General features: G+C 44.6%; 1 protein-coding gene across 3 annotated transcripts in view; it reads left to right on the top strand.

Moving 5' to 3' along the window:
• The window catches only part of ap4m1 (adaptor related protein complex 4 subunit mu 1), a 35,532-nt gene that overhangs the window by 10,307 nt on the left and 22,725 nt on the right, over positions 1-2,500 (top strand). For all 3 annotated transcript variants that reach the window (XM_078266232.1, XM_078266230.1, XM_078266231.1), the window contains exons 8-9: positions 1,118-1,180; positions 1,881-1,947. In XM_078266232.1, the coding sequence (XP_078122358.1) occupies positions 1,118-1,180; positions 1,881-1,947 (130 nt within the window). The remainder of the gene's footprint in view (positions 1-1,117; positions 1,181-1,880; positions 1,948-2,500) is intronic.

Below are 2,500 nucleotides of genomic sequence, written 5' to 3'. Positions count from 1 at the left end.
TAAAATATAAAAACAGCTGGAGCGTTAGGCTTAGGCTTCTGACTTTTGCTATTTTTTTGCTATTTTGCTTTGTCTTCTATTTCGTAGTTCATTAGTAGCACGTTACGTGCGGCCCGGTGCAAAACGGCGTGACACCATGGTTTTGCATATAACACTATGAAAACATATTAACAACTCTGCTCATAAAAACTGAGCATATCTCAAAAGCTAAACGAGTTCAAATAACTTATAGAGATGTTTAGTTAATGTTTCTACATTTAGAAACCTTTCGGATCAATATGTTTTGTGTGTTCATTTATTAAGATTGGATCAAAACATGTCATATTTTTGTATTTCTTTTAAAAAACTTGATTCATTGTGCACTCGTGACGACGCCGTGACATTACGTGACTTGAAAACGAGCGGTTGCAGCAGAATGTTACACACACACACACACACACACACACACACACACACACACACACACACACACGGACACACACACACACGGACACACACACACACACACGGACCAGGGCCATGGCAACAGCTGCAACCATGATTTAGGAGCCACCCTAATCCAAGTAAAACTTCTGGGTGAAAAAAACAAACATAAGGACTCCGGGGAAATGGCTCCCCAGAGCACACACACACACACACACACACACACACACACACAGACACACACACACACACACACACACACACACACACACACACAGACATGCCATGACGTTACGTGACTTGAAAACGAGCGGTTGCAGAGTATTTCCCTGTTGTGTGTGTGTGTGTGTGTGTGTGTGTGTGTGTGTGTGTGTGTGTGTGTGTGTGTGTGTGTGCCTACTGTAATTCTCTTATTCTAAACAAGGCCTGTCTCTTCCTCCCATCACTCTCATCTCTATTTCCTGTTCCTGTCTCCATATATCAGCTATTTACGGAGTTGAGAACCCAGAGCTGCAGATACTATGCTTTTTTGGAATTGTATTATTCTCCTCATATTCTAGCCATGTTATTTCTGTATTCCATCTACTGTCATTTTACTTGTCTTCATCCCCTGTAATATATGTGAATATGCCACGAGACAATCTGTGAGACTTTATAAACTCACATTTTCATCTTGCATTTTGTTTGTTTCCAGGGAGGGAAGAGCGAGATATTCGTGGACGTGATCGAGAGGATGTCGGTCGTCATCGGCTCCAACGTGAGTAACAACAGCTGTCTGGAGAAACATGAATGTCTTCAATGTGCTTCTTAAAACTGCTTATTAATTAATGTCAAGTTTCAGTTCCAGGGTCCTATTTTAATGATCTGAGGTCACGGCGTGAAGCGCCTGGTGCAGGTGTGTTTAGGGCGTGTCCTAATCCACTTTTGCTAGTTTGACGGCGGAAAAAAGGCTCCATGCGCCGGGCGCATGGTTCTAAAAGGGTTGTTCTTAGTGTCTTCATTAATCAGAGGTGTGTTTTGGGCGTAACATGTAATCAACCAATCAGAGATCATCTCTCATTCCCTTTAAAAGCCAGGCGCGTTTGGACCTTGGAGCATTGCTGTTATGATGGAGGATTTGCACCGTAATATTTGTATTTGTAATCTTCTGCATGTGTGTGTGCTGCTGTGTGTGTGTGTGTGCTGCTGTGTGTGTGTTGCTGTGCGTCCCTGTGTGTGTAACAAGCATAGTGTGCACGTGCTGTGCACGAGCCTAGGAGCATTTTACTAATGCTCTGTTAAAATAACAATGAAATGCTGCGTTATTGACTTTAGACCAGGTTTTTGTTGGTCAATGGTGCCATCACTTCCCGCTGCCTCAAGATAGCAATACACCCAGAATGCACCTGAACACACCTCCCTGTAAGACCAGCACACCCAGAATGCACCTGAACACACCTCCCTGTTTTTTGCTGCAGGGAGTTTTGATGAAGGCCGACGTCGAGGGAGAAATCAAAGTCAAGTGTTACATGCCGAGCTGCTCGGGTGAGTTTGAACACGACAGGTGGAGTGTGAAAGGGTTACAACTAGGGACGCACCCAATCCAGATTTTTGGGGTTCGACCAAATACCGAATCCCCTGGTTGAGATTCTGCTGAGTCCTCGTCCCGTCCTCAGTCCATGAACACAGTCAACACATTAATGAAGTAAACAGTGACTGTCCTTCCTTTGCCGTACCTGAAGTTGCTGCATTCTGGCTGCTGTCTGTAGATTCCTTCATGCTCAGCTCGTATTCTTCCAGATGTTTCATACCAGATGTTGTAACAGCGGTGATGTTGTGTATTGTTTAGGGTCCTCGCCACCACCAGACTAATCAGCATTGCAGATTGAACATGTAGCTGGACTTGAATGGCCTTCTTTTGACTGAAAGTACTGCCAAACAACACTTTTTCTGCTCACCAGTTCCATTTCCACTTCCTCTCAGCCTGCTGCATTGAACGCTCCACCTACGTAAACACCTTCCCGTAATCAACGGCGCCGTCATCACGTCGACCACCGTAGTGTTCAGTTCAGTGGGAAAAAAGTCTAAGGTTTGGCAG

This window comes from Sander vitreus, chromosome 13 (genome assembly GCF_031162955.1).
Source record: "Sander vitreus isolate 19-12246 chromosome 13, sanVit1, whole genome shotgun sequence".
Lineage (NCBI taxonomy): Eukaryota > Metazoa > Chordata > Actinopteri > Perciformes > Percidae > Sander > Sander vitreus.
This window is presented reverse-complemented; position numbering and strand designations above follow the sequence as displayed.